Source organism: Bos grunniens, chromosome 21 (genome assembly GCF_055505025.1).
Source record: "Bos grunniens cultivar Pamir isolate PY7600 chromosome 21, Bosgru_T2T1.0, whole genome shotgun sequence".
In the NCBI taxonomy this organism is placed as follows: Eukaryota; Metazoa; Chordata; class Mammalia; order Artiodactyla; family Bovidae; genus Bos; species Bos grunniens.
This window is the reverse complement of record NC_141185.1, coordinates 21,489,230-21,508,148: the sequence shown is the minus strand read 5'-3', so window position 1 is coordinate 21,508,148 and position 18,919 is coordinate 21,489,230. Positions and strand designations below refer to the sequence as shown.

Below are 18,919 nucleotides of genomic sequence, written 5' to 3'. Positions count from 1 at the left end.
TAATTTCTCAACTTTGTAAGTACTTCTATGTTCATAAGGAGTAAGTATATGATTTTAACATCAACTTTTCCCTGAAATTCATTAGAGAATAAATTTTAGATGCCTTGGTAATTATACAACTAAACAATTATGCTTAATTGGCCTGGACCAAAAAATTTGAATAATTGTTCATTTAAGATCTCCATTAAAAAACTATTCAGAAGATGAGCTGATAGTCAATTTCCTTCTTTGCTTTCAAAATGCATTTAAGACTTTCAACGCTTATTATCTTTTTGGTTTTGGTTTTATGAAGCATTGCCTCCATTTATTTTCTATCTCATTAAAATTATTTTACCTTTATTTCCTTTCTCCTTCTTTCCTTAGATGTATTTGTTGTTCATTTTCATTGAGTTGAATACAAAGTTCATTTATTTTCAATCTTTTTTCTCCAGTTGCCTTTAAAACAATATATTCCTCTAATAATCTTTTTTTCCATACCACAAGTTTTGAAAGAGTACTTTTATTGTTCAATTCTAAATATTTTATAATTTTCATTGAAATTTCTTATATAACTCATGAGAAAATAATCTTGTTTCCAAGGACAGCAGTGTAACAAAGTCAGAGCACTTGGTTTGAGTTTTATTGCCATATGCCATCAATTCCAAATAATATCAGTGATAAAATACTCCAGCTTGAAACAATTTTTATTGGTCTACAGTCTATACAATTGCTATGGCTACCTCTGAGTCATAATATGTGTGTAATTTTCTGATTATTACATTGAGACAGTGAAGAGGAACTAAAAAGCCTCTTGATGAAAGTGAAAGAGTGAAAAAGTTGGCTTAAAGCTCAACATTCAGAAAACTAAGACCATGGCATCTGGTCTCATCACTTTATGGCAAATACATGGGGAAACAGTGGCTGACTTTATTTTGGGGGGGCTCCAAAATCCCTGCAGATGGTGACTGCAGCCATGAAATTAAAAGACTCCTTGGAAGGAAAGTTATGACCAACCTAGATAGCATATTAAAAAAGCAGAGACATTACTTTGCCAATAAAGGTCCGTCTAGTCAAGGCTATGGTTTTTCCAGTGGTCATGTATGGACGTGAGAGTTGAACTGTGAAGAAAGCTGAGCCCCGAAGAATTGATGCTTTTGAACTGTGGTGTTGGAGAAGACTCTTGAGAGTCCCTTGGACTGCAAGGAGATCCAACCAGTCCATTCTAAAGGAGATCAGTCCTGGGTGTTCATTGGAAGGACTGATGCTAAAGCTGAAACTCCAATACTTTGGCCATCTCAAGCGAAGAGTTGACTCATTGGAAAAGACTCTGATGCTGGGAGGGATTTGGGGCAGGAGGAGAAGGGGATGACAGAGGATGAGATGGCCGGATGGCATCACTGACTCAATGGATGTGAGTTTGAGTAAATTCTGGGAGTTGGTGATGGACAGGGAGGCCTGGCGTGCTGTGATTCATGGGGCTGCAAAGAGTCAGACACGACAGAGCAACTGAACTGAACTGAACTACCTATCCTTTCATAAACATTGTATTTGTCCCATACTCAGAACTTAATTCAGAGAAATCCCATACAATCCAGTCCCAACATACAGACACCCTTGCCTTTGGAAGGTTAAATTAGTAACAGTTTTTGAATCAGTTCGTCTCCCTTGAAGAGATTTTTTTTTTTTTTGGTCTTCAATATCCATTGGTCAAAGTATCCTAGTGTTTAAACAGTAGGTTCAATAAACAGTGGTAATTACAAAGATGAAGAAACAATTCACTCAGTCTTTATATGGCCACCCAGAGTTTTTGTTTGGGGTTAAATTTTAAAACAGTGAAACAGTGTGAACTTTGAGGTGTAATCTTTTTTGTAAGTGCAAATTTTAGTGTACACATGGAAACCTTTAATGAGTTTTAGTATCTTTACAATTAAAACTTTCTTTTTGAACTGTTTTAAAACTAAAGGACTGACCAAGAAAATAAAACATGACATTAATAGCACAATTTAGAAATTTTTCTTGGTGCAAAGTTTTAGATGAGGTTGATCAGAAATTAAAATAGTTGCAGTCTAAACACTAAACAGTGTACGGTAAAACATTTTTTAAATTGCTCCTCCATTTTTAAATTGTGAAGAGCAGCACACAGCAGTTGTAGAGAAGACTATCAGCTATGCAGTGACAAAAATATAAGATATGCATTTACATTGAATAATCAAATTTGAAGAATGCCAGGAAAGCAACAAAAAGATGTTGGTCTTAAATGATCAAAGAAATTAAAAGAGCAATGTTCAAATGCCTTGATCATCTTCACCATAAAAGGACCTTTGTTCTAAATCAATGGATCAAATAATGTCAATGTTCACCAGCATTGAGGTATCTGTTCTCATTTTTGCAAAAGAAAAATTTTGGAGGATTTTTATCAGATTTAAAAGGAATTTATCTTGAATTAAAACTCAATAAAGCTGTTTTTTCTTTAAATAAGTGACTTTTTAATCCATCAATAGCAGGTTTTATAAATGCTCTACTTTTACACTAGGCTTTTCAGGCTTACTAGATTTCAAAATAAGCGGGAAAACAGAGCAAATGTATATTTTATTGGTATTTAGACCTATCATAGTTCAAATAAAATGGAACAGAGCAATTTATTTACTCTAATCAAATAAAACATATAAACAATTCATTTAAAGTCTCTGTTTTCCCATCAAATGATTGTGTTCATGCAAATACAATCATCGCAGTCCTTCTAAGCCCATATAGTAGCACCACCTTTTATTGCAGTACTTGATGTGAATTTCATGGTCAAACATATCTGGCTTTAGCAATGTAAACATCTGCTACAAGTAAACTTTAAAAGGTAAAAGTGAATGATACTAATGAATAAATCAAGAGAGAACTGAGCATCATCACATGATAAAATTCAACAAAATATTAGATAATACTGTTTCAATAAGAACTACAACTGTTCACGAAATGGAAGCAAAAACAGAAAGTAGTGTGTAAACTCCCAAGAGTTTAAAATACTGAAGGATATAATATAAAACTTACCTCAGAAAAACAAAAGGAAATAACAAAAGCATGCAGTGAATATTAAATTTGGTTTAGAAGTTACAATAGTCTTTTTACTGCAAAGCCTTTCTAAAATGTACTGTGATGAAACTATTTTTTTTCTATTTCCCTTTATTAAAAAAAATATGTTTAATCACATAGTTGGGTCCTTTGTGGGAATTTCACATGTTATCAATTATGGAACTGTCATCCAAAAAAACTTTCATCTCTAAACTATTTTTTTCAAATGACCAAAAACATTAAATTATCTTCATGAAAATTACCATATATAAAGTCAAATAATTCCTAAACAAGTCATCATAAAAATAAATCTGCCTTAACAGAGTAAGTACAGAAGAAGTGTATACATAAGTGCTGAATATCATGGAAAAATATTCAATGAATAGGCAAAAATGTTCACATTTATCATTACTGTTGATGATTTTGTTTACTTTCTGGTTAAAATTAAGAAACAAGTTTTCAAAAAGTCAGGAACATTCAGTGCCACTTGGAATTTGTCTGCAACATACAAATGAGTTATATCCCTGCAGTGCAAGGCAGACGCTATTTTTACTTTTTAACATAATTAAGTTATAAAGCATCACCAACTAGATGGGACATGAGTTTGAGTGAACTCTGGGAGTTGGTGATGGACAGGGAGGCCTGGCGTGCTGCGATTCATGGGGTCGCAAAGAGTCGGACACGACTGAGCGACTGAACTGAACTGAAGTTATAAAGACCTCAAATTTCTAAAACCAGTTATAATACTGTGGGGCAAGGAAAACAAATTTGTTCGTATTGCTCTTATACTCTAGCTTAATCTACAAACATGAACATTTTTCCAAATGCTGTCTCAAATCATACTAATACAAAAAGAGTCTACAGAGATCTCTGTTGATTTCCACAGATTAACTGAAAAGAAGAGAAAAAAGAAACAAATACTATTTCATCTTCTCAATCTTATTAAGTTCAGCACATCAAGCAGCACTTGACACAGCAAGTTTTTTCAAGTGATCCATAAACACTTGCAAACTAACATCATCTGTGAGAATCGGCGCTCCAGACTCCTAGAAGAAAACAAAGATATTCGCTATAATCAAAAACAAAGGATAAAATGTATAAGCAAATGTGTAAAAAAAAATAGACAAGGAAATCATTTTAAGCAGAATAATGTCTATGTTCTTGTATAATAAAGAATCTGACTGGTCTTTGTCCCAGATTCCTGAGGGGGGAGACTACATCCTTGGAATTACCCGACAGCAGCATCTGTTATTCATGAGCCCTTCAGATCACACTAGAGTTTATGCTGTGAGATGAGATGACTCAGGATAGGGACCAGTCACCAAAAAGATCATCCATGTAATTAGATGGCTGGGCTTTAAGAGAGCCTGACCTCCAGGGAGGAAGGGATGGTGTGGGGGCGGTGGGGGGCTAGATTTTCAATCAATCATACAAAACAAAGGCAAAGGCAAAAAAAAAAAAACCCACTGGATACCAGAGCCAAGTGGAGATTCCTATTTGAAGAATAAATACATCAATACATCAGCTGGGAGGGTGACAAACCCCGATTTCATGGGAAAAGGAATTATCAGTTTTATAATAAAACTGTAATCATAAATATAGTGCTTTCCTGAGTTCTGTGAGTTGTTCTAGGGAATTTCCAAATCTGATGGGGGGTTGTGGGAACCCATCCTCTTATCTACCCCACCCACCCATCTCCCATCCGACCACTCTCCCTTTCTCACCACCCCCAAACATGAATTTGTAGCCAGCTGGTCGGAAATGTGGGTAACCTGGGATTCGACTTTCGGCTGGCATCTGAATAGGGTAGGTCTTGTTTGTGGACCATGTCCTTTGACTTTTGGGGTCTGCACTAACCCCAAGTGGTCAGAGTCAGATTTGTACTGCAATTCATCAATTGGCATTAAAATAGCTCCATATCCAATTTAGTCTTTAAAGTAGTAAAGTGTTCATTTGTCTTGAATGTATTGCTTTTATCTCTACTAAGAAGTAAGCCTCCTTCATTGCTGCCTGTTTACTAAAATAAAATTTCAATTACATATATTTTGGCAGAACTGCCAGCTGGAAGGAAGAGAATTTATATCATGTTTTAAATAAAACACACATATATTTTCATTCAAGTCATTTTCTTTCTTTCTTTTTTTTTTTCATTCAAGTCATTTTCATTGATTCTTGTGGGTTCTAAAGTTAGGGAAAATTCCTGACTTCTATTTTAATAAAAACTGTGTTGATGAAATGATCTTAATAATCCAATCCACTAATAATGAAATTTTATTGTAGCAAGAAAGCTTCCTGGAGTATTTTATATCTGGATTTTTAAATTCTTCACCTGATATCCACTTTCTTATTTAGAGGTATATATAAAAGCCTAAAATAAGGAAATTCAGTAATTTTCAGAGGATATCAGCAAATTAGTGGCAAACATGAGATAAGAATTCACAGCTCTTGTGGTTCTTCTCTGGCATAGCCACAGACATGCCATAACCTCTCCTGAAAAGGACAATCAATTTTATTATATGTTTTCACAGGTGAATTCATAAGAACTTGAAAAACTACATAATGAAGGGAGACAACAGCACTGGAATTAAGAGCTTAGAGACTGGAGCCAGGCAGACTGAGCTCAAATCCTGACTCTGCCGCTTACTGCCTATATGACTTTGAAGAAGTGACTTTAGCTCTTTGAGTCTTAGTTTCCTCATTTGTAAAATACAGATAAGAACAGAACCTATTGCACATGGCTGTCATACTGATTAAATGAGTTAAATTGTGTAAAGCAAATAGAACAATACCTGACACACGCAGGTGGCCTATAACATTAGTATCTATTTTAGAAAATCTATTCTTTTATAGGCTACATATATAGTTTTATTATATTTTATTCTATATTTTATTCTACATTCACAGTTAACATAGGAAGTAAGGTATCAAAAATGTGACTTAAACTAGTAATAAGCCAATAGCTCCTTTTTTTCTTCCTATAATTATACCTGATTTTTTTTCCACTTTACACATTCTCCACCTCAATTCACCCAATCCCAGATCTATTTCTCCTAGTAAAGACAGAATATATATGGGTTTTCTAATTTATATACTGCGACCTTATTTGAAATGATAAATACTAAATGCTCAACTCAATCTTATCAAAAATTTCCAGTTGACTGATCTCAATTTTTCAACTGTACCCTTTTTCTCTTTAACATACACCCAGGATTGGGCAGAAAGGGCCACGTTTTATATCATTTAGCATATGAAGCACTACAGCATCAGAGGCCTCCAGCACCATCACAGAAGCAGTGCTGCAGCGGCGCCCCCTTCAGGTCATCCATGGATAATACTTATACTGGACTCTCGATTTCTGACAAAAAGAAAACTAAGGTATTAGATTTCATAATTTTTAGCAAAATGCTTGGGTATCATGTTAACTCCCTAAATTTCAATCATCAATTTAGCTTAATGGTTAAAAGTTCAGATTCTGGAGTTAGAATGACCTAGGATCAAATCCAAACCCTTGTCACAGTTTATGTGACTTGGGGAAAGTTAGTCTACGTAAGCATCAATTTACTCTTCTGAAAAATAAGATTAACAGTACTCACCTCACAAGTGTTTTAATAAATAAGAGTTTATGAAAATCTTAGTATAATGACTAAAACAGTGCAGATTCAGCTTATTATCTATAAAAATATTAACATAATTTCTCTTATAAAAGTCATATGTCAAGAAAAACCTTAGGCTCTTGGTTTCTTTCTTACTCCTAATTATCACATTTATTTAATTTTGACATTTCAAACACCATTACAAAAAAGGGATGCTTTCAAATTTAACAAAATATAAAGACTGAGAAACACTGATTTAAATACATCAGACCAAAATTTCATTGTTTTTAGACACATGAACTAATTCAACACAGACTGAAAGATCTTTGAAATAGTTTTAAACCAATCTAAAAGGAGTTGTTTGTTTTGTTTTCATAAGATTCTATTCATAAAAGATAGGATCAAATGCCAGCTTGCCCCAAAGGTATAACTGTGACTAATTCTTCAATTTTCCTAAACCAGATGGCATTTCTGGAAAAGATTATTATATTTTCTAAAATGTAATAATGAGAAGAAATTCAAACTGCTTTTAACTGCCTCTTTGAGGAAAAAACTTTATAAAATAACCTAAGGAGAGACAGACCTGATAATGTAATTAAAACCACCATATGTAAGGATATAATTTAACCGAATGATTGAAAATATTTAAACAAGGTTTTATCAAATGAATAAAAAGAACTCCTTTAATAACAACAAAGCATATTTAAGTTTCTCCAAAGACGATGCTTTCAAAGTTGAATACATGGATGGGTGGATGGATAAATGAATGAGTGAATAAGATAAACAATACTGCATGTTTGTTCCTTGGCCTGGGATTTCCTTCTCCATCATATTCACCCAATGAAATGATCTCCCTCCTTCAGGGTCTGGCTTAAAAAATGTTAGGGCTCTTATTTATGCCTCTAATGTTCCTATTTCCAGGCAGTAATAATTAAGTTTCAGTTTAATTATTATAGGTTATATTATTATTGGTTTTCTTTCCTATCTTAAATATCTCTAGAGAGAGACTGTTTTCTCCAGTGATAACAAGGAAAACTAATAACTAATATTTACTGAGTATTACTGGGTATATCAAGTACGTGTCATTAAACTCTGTAACAGATAAGGAAAAGAAGGCATAGGAAAGTTTAGTAACTTGCAGAATTTTCAACTATCAGCCCAGAACGACACATGGATTGATGCCTTTCTACCTCAATTCACCAATCTCAGATCTAGTTCTCCTAGACCAGACAAAATATATATGGGTCTTCTAATTTATATACTGTGATCTTATTTGAAATGATAAATACTAATGCTCAACTCAATCTTATCAAAAATTTCCAGTTGATTGATCTCGATTCTTCAACTGTACCCTTTTTCTCTTTAAAAATACATCCATGATGGTTTTCCACCCCCATTTGTCCATAGCTTAAAATAATATGACCTATGTGATGGATTCATTTTGATATTTGGCAAAACTAATACAATTATGTAAAGTTTAAAAATAAAATAAAATTAAAAAAATAATAATATGACCTATAATAATTAAACTGGAACTTAATTATTACTGCCTGGAAATAGGAACATCTGTGGACCCTCCCCATAAGCCCTAGTTGGCCACAGCCCCCGCCCTCAGGCATTGGTTTCTGACACTGAGACTGAAAGCGTCTCTTATATGCAGCCAGTTTCACTCATTTGTTCACCTAGTCCTTACGGGCAATTGATAAACGACCCCTGATGAATACTGTTTTAAAGTATCCTTTAACTTCCCCCTCATATTGATTATTTACTATTTTCATTAACTCTATTTATTGGTGCTATATTTTCTATGTTCTTGTGGTTTTCTTTTCTTAAATAAGTTCCTTTTACCTTGTGGGATCCAGAACCAAAACCAATACTCAACCGACTAAAGTATAAAAGAAAGGCTAACTCATGGACATCCTGTAGCCCAAAGTTCCACATCACAGGATTATACTTGGCTTTTTGTCTCCCCACCACTCCCTACCAAGTGGAAGACGGTGAGGGATGATATTGAAAATCTATATGTACATGTATTATGTGGAGACAAATTTTTCTCACACATGCTATGTACCCCTTGAACAATTTCCAGGAGTAAGTTCCTTTCCTTGCTATTAAAAAAAAAAAAAAAAAAAACCTCCTCACTTTTCAGGACTTTTAGACCATGGACTCAATTTATCTATCTATTTCACAAAAGCTTTGTAACTCCTAAAGCATCTCCACAGATTCCCCTACTCTAATCTCTGTTGTCCTGTCCAGATGTATTATAGTCAATATGTGCTAATGTTTAAGGTACTGTGGAAAGTCAAAAATGAAAGTGACACAGTTATTACCCTCAAGTAATTTATATTCTAACAGGAAAAATAAGTGCCATCAGAAATGGATGGGGAAAGAGAAGGGGAATGAAGGGTCAGGGATATTCCACAATATCCAGTCATACAATCACAGAAAAAGTTTCATGGAGTCAGTAAACTTTTAAAACTGAGCCTTGAGGGATGGCTGCTCTGTAAGTTACATGCTCAGTACACTCAGAGTGCAGTAGGAAGGCCAGTTTGATTAAAAAGACTAAATAGTAGCTAAAAGTGGGCAAAGCTATGTGGAGCACACTACAAAGGACCCTCAATAGCAATACAGAGCTTTTAGTAACTCAATAGGGGGTTATTAAAGATTTCCATGCAGTGCTTTGACTTAGAACTGTTTTAGGGAGACCACTCTGATCAGTGCCAAAATGGGAAGAAACAGCTGAAGCGGTGCCAGCAGGTAATTCCAACAGTCTATGTGAAGACTAACAGGGCCTAATCTTGATTAGCGACAGGGAAAGGAGGGAACGGCCAGGGAAAATAAGTCAATGATTAGGGGCAGAAGAGAGAAAATGTACATGACTAAAGTTCCAAGCCCTGGCAACTGAGAGAATGGTGGGCTCCTCTGTAAAAAACCTGCAAGTCAGTAAGTACAAGATGGTATGAGAGAGCTCAAGTTGGGGCATGCTGCTTATGAAATGTCTACAGGAAACTCAAGTGCTCTGCACCTGGTGGTTATAAACTCCAGTCTGCAGGTCACTGTGAAGCCAAAGCAAAGATGGAGACTTACAAGTTAGACTCAAATGAAAGCTGAAGCCACAAGAATGGATACAATCACCCAGAAAAAATTCTCTAAAATGTAGAGAATTCAAGGCAAACTTTTGAGGCACCTCTATATTCAAAGGGCTTCCCCCATAGCTCAGTTGGTAAAGAATCTGCCTGCAATGCAGGAGACCCTGGTTTGATTCCTGGGTTGGGAAGTTCCTCTGGAGAAGGGATAGGCTACCCACTCCAGTATTCTTTGGCTTCCCTGGTGGCTCAGCTGGTAAAAGAATCTGCCTGCAATGGGGGAGACCTGAGTTCGATCCCTGGGTTGGGAAGATCCCCTGCAAAAGGGAAAAGCTACCCACTTCAGTATTCTGACCTGGAGAATTCCATGGACTGTAAAGTCCATGGGGTCACAAAGAGTCGGACACGACTGAGTAACTTTCACTCACTTACTCACTATATTCAAAGAAAAAGGCCTGAATTCCAATTATTGCTTTATTTCTCTTCTAACTAGCCTGGGCCCCATAGTCAATTGTTTAACAATGCTCTCAAATATTCTACTCTCTTTGCTGTGTCCATCTTTCTTACCTCTAGTTCTAAATTAGCCCCAGTTCTTTCATCTTTGATGCAATGCCTAACTACACAGCATGGCTAAAGAACATTACGGAACCATGCTCAAGAAACTGTTGGTAAATAAAATGGACCCTCAACACTGCTGTAGGTCTTTTACTCACCCTCTATTGCTTTCTTATATTCTTTATAGCTGTTTTTAACCTGTTCTGTTGGAGAAGGCAATGGCACCGCACTCCAGTACCCTTGCCTGGAAAATCCCATGGATGGAGGAGCCTGGTGGGCTGCAGTCCATGGGGTTGCTAAGAGTCGGACACGACTGAGTGACTTCACTTTCACTTTTCACTTTCCTGCGTTGGAGAAGGAAATGGCAACCCACTCCAGTGTTCTTGCCTGGAGAATCCCAGGGACAGGGGAGCCTGGTGGGCTGCTGTCTATGGGGTCACACAGAGTGGGACATGACTGAAGCGACTTAGCAGCAGCAGCAGCAACCTGTTCTGTTATCTAGTCCTTAACCCCAGCATTTCTCACTCTAGCAATAATCTATTACTGAAAAGAAACAGGCTTCTCCAATAAGAGTTTTTCTCTCCACCTCAAAATCTTTCTGTCTTCACCCTTCTTCTCACTCTTTGCTTTTGCAGAAAGAAATGTCCTGCCTCCCTACCAGTGCTTAAACTCCACATAATGTGATCACACTGTCTCTTTCTGAGGATCTTAAACATCTATACAGTGTCCTTCTGGGTCTCCCCAACGTTAGCTCCTTACACTTAGCCTACAAGTAAGTTTTGTGCCCTTACTCTAATAACAATCATCCTTCTACTATTCATTCAGGCTAAATTTGCAAAAGAACCATTTATACTTAATGACCTCCACTTCTTCACCACTCATTAATTCTTTAATAATCTATCCTCTACACAATGACTATATTAAAACTGCTTAGCAAGGGCACAAATAACCGCCTAGTCCTCAAACCAAGTATCTGCAGCATCTCAGTATTTGTTACTCCCTTCTTCTTCCTTCTATAAAGTTCTCCCTCACCACTTAGGACACGGTGTTCCTCTCTTTTTCCTTCCACTTCTCTGATTACGTATAAAATACTCCTAGCACTTGTACTTCCTCAAGGCTCTGTCTCATCCTTCTTTGCCTCTGTAGCCTCTCCTTGGACAACCATCCACTGTGATGGCTTTCAGTATCACTTATCTAATCCTTGCCCTGACCACCAAACCCAAGTTTTCAACAGCCTGCTCATTTGGGCATCTAGATGGTATCTCAAACTCAAGGTCTAAAACGTTGTCTTTTCACTCTCATTCCTACCGGCACACGTTCTCAGTTACCCAGGCTCAGAGCGCCTTACTCCCTTGTTCCCCCCCTCAACTATTTTTCAAAAATTCAAACCTTAGGAAAAAAGTACAATGAATACCAACATAGCACTGAACTTAAAATCAATGATGAACATTTTGCCACATTTTATGTTTGTATCTATTTTTTCTTTTCTTTTTCTTCTTGTTGAATCATTTTTTCAAGCTGAAGACATCACATTTTATCCCCGAACACTCTAGGATATATCTCCCAAGATCAAGGACAATCGCCTACATAACCACAACACCATTATTACTCTTAAGAAATTTATTACTATACTAGTATCTGACATACAGTCTATATATTTCACAAATCATCCCAATTATGTTCTTTATAAGCTGTTTGCTCTAATCCAGAATCCAATCAGAATTCAGATTTTGTATACAGCTGTCTGGCCCCAGAGTAAGTTTTACTTTCCTGCAACTGCTAATCAAATCTCACTTAGTCTCCTCTCGAAATATAACTCAAATCTATTCCTTTTCACCATCTCATCTTCTTTCTCTCTCACTTGGATTACTTCAGCAGAAACAGTTCCAACTTACAGACTGCTTCCAATTAATCTTAAGATTCAACTGTATTATCCAAGAGTCAGAATTGGCTCTCTGGCCAAAAACCTTCAATGACATTCCATAACTTAGCAAATAAAAACTCAGCTCCTCAGTCCTCAGCCTGGTACTCAAGAGCCTCCATAACTAACTGTACAATTACATTTCCAGTTTATTGTTCTACTATTCATCCTGACATATACTCTTTATCCTAGTCCATACTGTCATCTACCTAGAATTCCGTTCCTCACATAATTTCTACTTATTGGAGTCATAAGCACTCTAAAGGAAATATCTCTTCTTCTGCCATCATGCGACCCTTTTCCCTCCTTCTCCTCTATCCCCCCGTAACACTTTAAATTTTCCTAAAAGCATACAACCCAATCTGCCTTGTATTTTTAATGACTTAGGTATGTGCTTTATTTCTAATACTAGACTACAAGCTCTTCAAAGGCAGGGATGATAGCTGGGATCCTGAAGTACCAATATAGAGTCCTGCAGATTGGACACTTGATAAGTGGTGATATAGTGCAGCAGCAGCAGCAGTGTATCAAGAGAGAGAATTTCTACCAAGTTAAAATACATTAATAATGATGTCCAGGCCTCCAGCCTCTCTTGTTCAACCACAATCCCTGACCACTCCCTGCGTACTGTGGCCTTTTATGGTTCTCAGCCTAGCATTAAGTCTGAATCATCACCTTCTAGTTCATTTACTATACACTTTATTGCTTTTTGTCTCAAGGGAAACATGATAAGCTTGAAATATGAAAGGGTTCTACATATTTGATATAATCACTTTTGTATTTTCTGTGGTGCCACCAAATGTTAATTCTATTTTCACCTCTTTTTTTTATTACTTTCCAGCAGAAACCATTACCAAAAACAAAGGCAAAAAACGTAGCTTTCACTAAAATAACGAACTATAAAAAACACAAAGAAATAATTTCCACGGTCTGCTATTTACACTTACCTGTCCCCAGGCATACATATTATTATGAGTCTGTGAGGGGTTAACTTTTGAAAGCAGGAAACGAGCCTTAAAAGCAAAGAAGAAATAATATTATCCATCAAATATAAGATTTGGTCAATATAGGCTAAACAAATACATTATGCCATATAAAATCAATTCTATTTAATATATTTTCATAAAATTAATTTTATTAAAATGAAACTTTAAAAAAATGAGATAAATCTTGAAATACGTAGACCACTATATGTTACAAATAAGTGTAACCTCTCCAAATCATACATACATAATAACATTTACAGTAACAAATACAAATTGTAGAATTCAAAATTCAACATATAAAGAGTATGTGTGCAACAATTATGACAAAGTTAGTGTGACATTTACCAAACACCTGGTCTGAAACATCAACAAAGGTTCAAAGTCTCCAAAGGTTCAAAGTCTCTACATGTTCTTTCACTTTAAACAATGACTGTCAAACTTTTTCAAACTATAGGCTATTCCATGACAGCACTTGCCCAACATTTTGCCCATCTATCCACTATGCCTTATCATCATGAAATAATAACCAGAATTGAAAAGGAATACAGCACTACATGTGGTGAGACATCAATGAGAGAACAATTCATAAATTATTTTTCACATTAAAAGAACAAGACAGTCCTATCATTTGAAATTTAGTACCATACAAAATCTTTTCTACTTCTAAAGGATATCTTGGAGAAGGCAATGGCACCCCACTCCAGTACTCTTGCCTGGAAAATCCCACTCCAGTACTCTTGCCTGGAAAATCCCATGGATGGAGAAGCCTGGTAGGCTGCAGTCCATGGGTTCATTGAGCGACCTCTGAGTGACCTCACTTTCACTTTTCACTTTCATGCACTGGAGAAGGAAATGGCAACCCACTCCAGTGTTCATGCCTGGAGAATCCCAGGGACGGGGGAGCCTGGTGGGCTGCTGTCTATGGGGTCACACAGAGTTGGACACAACGGAAGCGACTTAGCAGCAGCTGCAGCAGCATAGAACATCTGGATTCAAATCCCAATTCCTCCATTTACAGTTTTCCTTGGCCACAAGTAACCTAAGTCTCAGTTTTATTATCCGTAAAATGGAAACAATAATAGGACTGCTAGAGAATCAAATGAGAGAAGTTATGTAAAGTGTTAACAGCTTTGCAAATTCTCAATAGGGTATAGTAGCTCCTATTATAAATATAGTAAAACCCTAATAATAATTGCTATCATTTCTGAATAATAGTTACTGATATCTACTACCTACTTTGTAATACTGTGCTAGGCACTAGGGATACATCAATAAACAAAGCAAGGTCTGTACTTTCTAGGAACAAGTGAAAAAATAACCTATAATTAATTTATATACCTCTAATAAGAATTTAAAAGCAGCAGTAAAAGTTATTCAAGAGTTGGGCTTTCCACAGATGGCTAACAAACACATGAAAGGATGCTCAACATCACTCATTATCAGAGAAATGCAAATCAAAACCACTATGAGGTATTCACGCCAGTCAGAATGGCTGTGATCCAAAAGTCTACAAGCAATAAATGCTGGAGAGGATGTAGAGAAAAGGGAACCCTCTTACACTGTTGGTGGGAATGCAAACTAGTACAGCCACTATGGAGAACAGTGTGGAGATTCCTTAAAAAACTGGAAATAGAACTGCCACACGACCCAGCAATCCCACTGCTGGGCATACACACGGAGGAAACCAGAATTGAAAGAGACACGTGTACCCCAATGTTCACTGTAGCACTGTTTGTAATAGCCAGGACATGGAAGCAACCTAGATGTCCATCAGCAGACGAACGGATAAGAAAGCTGTGGTACATATACACAATAGAGTATTACTCAGCCATTAAAAAGAATACATTTGAATCAGTTCTAATGAGGTGGATGCAACTGGAGCCTACTATACAGAGTGAAGTAAGCCAGAAAGAAAAACACCAATACAGTATACTAACGCATATATATGGAATTTAGAAAGATGGTAATGACAACCCTATATGCGAGACAGCAAAAGAGACACAGATGTATAGAACAGTCTTTTGGACTCTGTGGGAGAGGAAGGGGGGATGATTTGGGAGAATGGCATTAAAACATGTATAATATCTTATAAGAAACGAATCGCCAGTCCAGGTTCAATGCAGGATACAGGAAGCTTGGAGCTGGTGCACTGGGATGACCCAGAGGGATGGTATGGGGAGGGAGGTGGGAGGGGGGTTCAGGATGGGGAACGCGTGTACACCCGTGGTGGATGCATGTTGATGTATGGCAAAACCAATACAATATTGTAAAGTAAAAAAAAATAATAATAATAAATAAAAAATAAAAAGGAAATGAATTTTAAAAAATAAATAAATAAAATAAAATACTAAAAAAAAAAAAAAAAAGAGTTGGGCTTTCCTAGTGGCTCAGTGGTAAAGAATCTACCTGCCAGTGCAGGAGACACAGGTTCAATCCCCAGTTTGGGAAGATCTCACATGCCACGGAGCAACTAAGCCCGCGTGCTACAACTGTTAAGCCTGTGCTCTAAAAGCTGGGAGCCACAACTAAACCCATGTGCCACAACTACTACAGCCTGCACACCCTAGAGCCCGTGCTCCACAGCAAGAGAAGCCCCCTCAGTGAGAAGCCTGCATGCCAAACCACAGAGTAGTACCCGCTCACTACAACTAGGAAAAAGCCTGTGTAGCAACAAAGACCCAGTGTGGCCAAAAATAATAAACAAAAAAAATTTTTTTTAAAAACAGAAAAAAAAAAAAGTGTATGTTATGGGGTCCTAATTGAGTCTTCTGTAAGGCCAAAAAAGGCTATATGTACGTTATTTAACCCTAATAACTCTAAAAATTACACACCTTTTTATAATGCCATAATGCTTTCCTATTACATGACATTTTCTAGAAAAGTGAAATGATAGAATAAGGAAAACAAAAATTATGTTACCATAAACTTCATATTCATAGACTTTGTCAGTAAACAAAGAGATCTGAGAAAAGTACACTAAATTATTTCCTAAGTTGTTCATATCTACTTGCTCAACTAAAGCTGGCATATCACCAAAACACCACCCTGGCTCTTGACTAGAGCTGAGCTGGAGGAAGAAGATGGGAGAAACCACCACCTGTAGTCAGCTAGTCAATGATCTTACTGCTCTGCTCTCAAAACTAAGGCAAGAAGGAAGCATACCTTCCTCTGGAAACCATCTGCCCATCTCCTTCCTTTTCATTTGCCTGGTGAAGCAGTCTATTCAAACTAATGTCAGAAGGCAAACAGGAACAACTCATTGTAAAATCATCAACACACATGCAAACAAATGAAGAGCATTACCTGACTGCCCCCGTGTTCCGTGTCAATGTACCTCGGCATTGGAAACCTGGAGTGAAGGATTTCCTGGGCGTCATCCACTGGGGCTTGCAGAAGGTGGCGGAAATTTTCATATTCTGGCATGTCCTGGTATCCTGACTTGCGCCACTGAGCTATGGTCTAATTTTAAAACAATTAAAGGAATTATTACTTTTTTTCTTGCCTAACCAAATATTTGTTTTTCAAATGAAACAATCATCAGAAAATAAGAAAATCATAGACTATTATCCCATTTATTTTTAAGTTACTAATTTTTTAAAGTTAAAATACTAATTTCAGTATTCTTGCATAAACAGATGCAAAATTAGGATATTTCTTCTTTAAAAGTAAAAATAATAATGAAAAAATATAAAACACTACACTTATCATATTAAAGTTAGATAAAAGGTATCCCTGGGCTTCCCAGGTGGCTCAGTGGTAAAGAATCCACAAATCAATGTAGGAGACAAAGGTTCAGTCCGTGGGTCGGGAAGATCCCATGGAGAAGGAAACAGCAACTCACTCTAGAATTGTTGCCTGGAGAATTCCAAGGACAGAGGAGCCTGGTGGGCTATATAGGCCATGGGGTCGTCAAGAGTCGGACATGACTTAGCGACTGAACAACAACAACAAAAAGGTATCTACCTAAGCTTATGATAAATAAAGGGGATTTTTGGTACAGAAGATTTCCTGGAGACTTCAAAATTAATTACCTCTTATATTATGAATCTTTACCAATGGAGTTACATTCTCACAAGATACATAAAGGTAAAAACTTTAATAATAATAGCAATAATATTATAAAGATAATACACCTATAAAAGAGCATCTGAATCAATATTCTTAAGGTAAAAATATTGATTTTATTAATCAACTTTTATTAAGGTAAATGACTCCAAAACACCATTTAATTAAATCATCCAAAGATTTAACCTGGCTTGATTTCTAAGTTAACTGAATCAATCAATGTATATCTTTATATCTCTATATTTAACAGAGGAACAGTCATCTGAATTTCTGATTTCTCATTTATGCATGTTAACAAGCTATTTGAAGAAATAAAACTATTGAAAGACAAAAGAAATAATCAAAAACCTAGCTCTGTCACAGAGCTAGTATCACAGGCATTATTCTTAAAAGTTTATAATAGCCAGGACATGGAAGCAACCTAGATGTCCATCAGCAGATGAATGGATAAGAAAGCTATGGTACATATGCACAATGGAGTATTACTCAGCCATTAAAAAGAATACATTTGAATCAGTTCTAATGAGGTGGATGAAACTGGAGCCTATTATACAGAGTGAAGTAAGCCAGAAAGAAAAACACCAATACAGTATACTAACGCATATATATGGAATTTAGAAAGATGTTAACAATAACCGTGTATACGAGACAGCAAAAGAGACACTGATGTATAGAACAGTCTTTTGGACTCTGTGGGAGAGGGAGAGGGTGGGATGGTTTGGGAGAATGGCACTGAAATACGTATAATGTCATATATGGAACGAGTCGCCAGTCCAGGTTCGATGCACGATACTGGAGGCTTGGGGCTGGTGCACTGGAATGACCCAGAGGGATGGTATGGGGAGGGAGGAGGGAGGAGGGTTCAGGATGGGGAACACAGGTATACCTGTGGCAGATTCATTTTGATATTTGGCAAAACTAATACAATATTGTAAAGTTTAAAAATAAAATAAAAATTAAAAAAATTTAACCCCCCCCCAAAAAAGTTAAATAGCTCTAGTAACTGGTAACAGTTAAAAATAATAATCAATAGGTCTTTAAAAGTCCCATATATTTAAAGTGATATTTCGAATAAGATCTTCCCTGAGTGTATGCGCGCCAAGTCGCTTCAGTGGCATCTGACTCTTAGCAACCTTGTGGACTGCAGACCACCAGGCTCCTCTGTCCATGGGATTCTCCAGGCAAGACTACTGGAGTGGATTGCTTTGCCTTCCTCCAGGGCATCTTCCTAACCCAGGGATCGAACCCTGGGTTATGTCTCCTATGTCTCCTGCACTGGCAGGTGGCTTCTTTACCACTAGCACCACCTGGAAAGCCCCTTCCCTATTACAGTGCAAATCTAAAATCATTTACAGTTATAACACTGGAAAAATATATCTGCACAAGTTACCTGAACACTAGACTATAAGCTTGAGTATAAGTTTATGAAAAAGATCTGTATTTCTCAAAGCATCTAGATTTCACTGCTTTCCACACAGAGGAAGCACTTAAATACTGCCTGAATGAATAAATATAGGAATGAACAGAGTTATGCTAAATAACCTAGATTAACTCAATTGCTACTCAAATAGTCTGCTCTTTTCATTTACCTATCAAATTAAGTCATAAATTTTAATTAGCTTGTGCTTTAAATGAATCTTTAAGATCAACTGAAATATTTTTTTTTACTTT

The 18,919-nt window shown here is 36.6% G+C and overlaps 1 protein-coding gene across 3 annotated transcripts in view; it reads right to left on the bottom strand.

The window, feature by feature from the left end:
- Positions 1 to 2,441: 2,441 nt before the first annotated feature.
- The window catches only part of SEC23A (SEC23 homolog A, COPII component), an 82,427-nt gene continuing 65,949 nt past the window's right edge, over positions 2,442 to 18,919 (bottom strand). For all 3 annotated transcript variants that reach the window (XM_086363439.1, XM_086363440.1, XM_086363438.1), the window contains 3 exons: positions 16,487 to 16,642; positions 13,145 to 13,210; positions 2,442 to 4,088 (listed from right to left, as the gene is read on the bottom strand). In XM_086363439.1, coding sequence (XP_086219565.1) covers positions 3,999 to 4,088; positions 13,145 to 13,210; positions 16,487 to 16,642 — 312 coding nt within the window. In that variant the 3' untranslated portion in view covers positions 2,442 to 3,998. The remainder of the gene's footprint in view (positions 4,089 to 13,144; positions 13,211 to 16,486; positions 16,643 to 18,919) is intronic.